The following is a 2,872-nucleotide window of genomic DNA, read 5'->3' on the forward strand; positions in this document are numbered from 1 at the left end:
AGGACACATATGTAATACCCTTTGTAATACTTATTATAATATTTTTTTAAAAAGAATAAAAATAAATAAAAGAAATAATTAAGTAGAAAAAAAATAAAATAAAAAAAAATAAAAAATAAAAGGCGGTCTGAGGGCACTCCAAGCCGGGCCCTCAAACTTTACCCGGCTGCCTGGGAAATAGTAAACAGGCACCGCCAGGCTCCAGGGAGCTCCAGGTTGGGGATGCTCCGGTGCAGCTCCTCCCTGCGGTTGGGGAAGGGCCACAGTGTGCGGAGGCCCAGGCCTCAGCTCCAGGACTGGAGACCCTGGGCTGACACTCCCTCTCTCCCCTGTAGATCTGCTGCGCTGCTGTGGACTGCATCAAAGAGAAGAACCAGGACCTGTGTCAGCAGGAGGCCATCAAGGGCTACCCCACTTTCCACTACTACCACTACGGGAAGTTTGTAGAAAAATATGACAGCGATCGGACGGTGAGTTGGGGAGAGAAACCTGCCCAGAGCTCTTTCTGCTGATGGGCAGGGAAACAGCCACTGACGGGCAGCAAAGGGAGGCCTCAAGGCTCAGTTGACCCATCAGAGCTGAGAGGCAAGGGTCTGGGCCTGGCTGGAAGAGGGTCTCAAGGGGTTGTCATAGAAATCCTGTCTCCAGAACCCCGAGGGCTTCTCAGGGCTTCTCCATAGGCAAGCAGACCCGCCCTGCATCACCAGCTGCCCCTGCGGGTTCTGCCAGTCTCTCTACCCAGAGGAGTGAGTACACGGAGCGTCAGGGAAGGGCCGTGAGGGGGAGAATGACATCTGCATCAGGGGTTAAAATTCCTTTTTTCCTCCTCTGCTCCCCTTCCCCACAGGAATTGGGATTTACCAATTTTATTCGAACCCTCCGGGAGGGAGACCACGAGAGACTAGGGAAGAAGAAAGAAGAGTTGTAACTTCTGCCTCAGAGAAAGCCTTTCCATTGCACTGTGAATGATACCTGTTTTATTGTTCTTTCTGAATTTCCATGTGTCTGAAGACAAAGTTTTTTAGAGCCACGTATGGCCATTTTGTACAATTTTGAAATAAAATTAAACCAATTGTTTGGTGCTGTGGGTTATTTCCTCGGAGCCTGTGCTAACAAAGAATGGATGCTCGTGTTCCCCCGTTCCACGTCCTCCAGGAGGTGAGAGCCACAACCCAGGGTGAGTGGGTGGCATGGGGCTGGCCCCATTCAGTCATTGAAGAGCAGAATAAGGAAGTCGGACCACAAAATGTCCTGTTGGACAATAACTAGTATTGAGAGGAAATACCTTAGCATGAGCAGGGAAAATGGGGTGCTGAAGCCAACGATGAGCAAGCATTAGCTTTTTCTGGGTCATTGTGGTTTCAATCTTGGTGTGTTTTCCTGGAAATGTTTACATATTTCTCTTTCTCCAGCTATTTCTGTCTTCTCTCCCTTTTTCCAGCCCCTCAGTGGAGTGGAGGAGGGGACTTGGAGGCTGCTTGCTCTGCACCCTGCCTGGAAGGGGTGGAGTGGGGGACATAGTGGTGTATTCTCAGGGTGCAGATGTTGGATCTGATAACCGGCTCATCCCCAACCACAATCACATCCCACCTTCACACCATTCTCCGCGGACAGTGCCACCCCAGGCCCGCACTCTGTTCCAGTGCCTCACTGCCTCCTGCTTCTGTGACATCTCCCTAACCATCCCCCCCCTCCCCAGTCCTGCTTTCTGCATCCCTGTGTGGCTAGCACCAGCCCTGTGCCCAGCGATGCACCAGAGCCCGAGCACCACCTGTGTCCACTCGGTGTTTCTCCGCTGCCGTGACTTTGGTTGTCAGCAGTGGACCTGGTATCGAGCAGCCAGCGCAGTCCTGTGGCCTGTGGAGGAGTTGCCTGCAGGAATGTGCAGCCCTGTTTCCTGCACTGGCCTCTCTCTCATAGTCTCCATCCTTCCCACTGACAGGTTCATGGAGAGGGAGGATTGGAGCCACGGAGTTCCTGGGGGTGTCACTGCTTGGGGCTCTGTTAAGTGAAATGGAAGGTTTTGAGAGCTCTTGTGTGATGTCCCAACTTCCCAATCTCAGCCCCCCGCAACCCCCACATCTGTTCAGCCTTTCTTTTCCCCCCTAACACCCACTTCCTTAGCAATGCCTCCCCCAAAAAAATATTGCACATGAAAAAGAGCATGTCCTAAGTAAATAGCTGAGTGACCCAGTTTAGCAGGGAGGGCTAAGTTCAACTCTAGGCAGAGCTCCTTCCTGCGTGGCCAGGACTGCTTTCCTGTGTCCCCACAGAGCGGTGCCAAAGTTGGCTGAGAGTCTGGCTGATGAGCTTAACAGACGTGTGAGATCACCGGCCGACCTCAGAGATCCACCGGCAGCGGGAATGAGGTAGTGCCCAACCAGGACTAGAGGAGGAAGGAAGGTGGCTGAGCCCCCGGCTTCAGCAGCAGACAGTGACAGACTGCCCCTCAGCTGCCACCACTCCAGGTGCAGCGTTGACCAGCAGGGGGAGCGAGGATCTGCAGGAGCTGGTGTGGGTCTAGGTCAGTGGTCGGCAAACCGTGGCTCGCGAGCCACATGCGGCTCTTTGGCCCCTTGAGTGTGGCTCTTCCACAAAATACCATGCTTGGGCGCGCACGTACAGTGCGATTGAAACTTCATGGCTCATGTGCAGAAGTCAGTTTTCGGCCTGGGCGAGTCTATTTTGAAGAAGTGGTGTTAGAAGAAGTGGGGGTGTGGGTCGGCCAAGCGAGGGGAGACGCAGCGCAGGTGGGCTGCGGGATACGCAGTGCGGGGGAGGCGTGCGCAATTCATGCAGGAGTTGAGCGAGCCAGTCAGTCAGCAGTCTCATTGTGCAGTGGTTAGTGCTAGTCGCGTCTGCGAATCGCACG

At 53.6% G+C, this 2,872-nt stretch overlaps 1 protein-coding gene across 1 annotated transcript in view; it reads left to right on the forward strand.

Moving 5' to 3' along the window:
- PDIA5 (protein disulfide isomerase family A, member 5) overlaps positions 1 to 1,078 on the forward strand; it is a 70,514-nt gene extending 69,436 nt beyond the window's left edge. Inside the window, exons 16-17 of the mRNA XM_005873103.2 lie at positions 336 to 470; positions 848 to 1,078. Coding sequence (XP_005873165.1) covers positions 336 to 470; positions 848 to 928 — 216 coding nt within the window. The 3' untranslated portion in view covers positions 929 to 1,078. The remainder of the gene's footprint in view (positions 1 to 335; positions 471 to 847) is intronic.
- The last annotated feature ends 1,794 nt before the right edge of the window (positions 1,079 to 2,872 follow it).

This window comes from Myotis brandtii, unplaced genomic scaffold (genome assembly GCF_000412655.1).
Source record: "Myotis brandtii unplaced genomic scaffold, ASM41265v1 scaffold4, whole genome shotgun sequence".
Classification (NCBI taxonomy): Eukaryota; Metazoa; Chordata; class Mammalia; order Chiroptera; family Vespertilionidae; genus Myotis; species Myotis brandtii.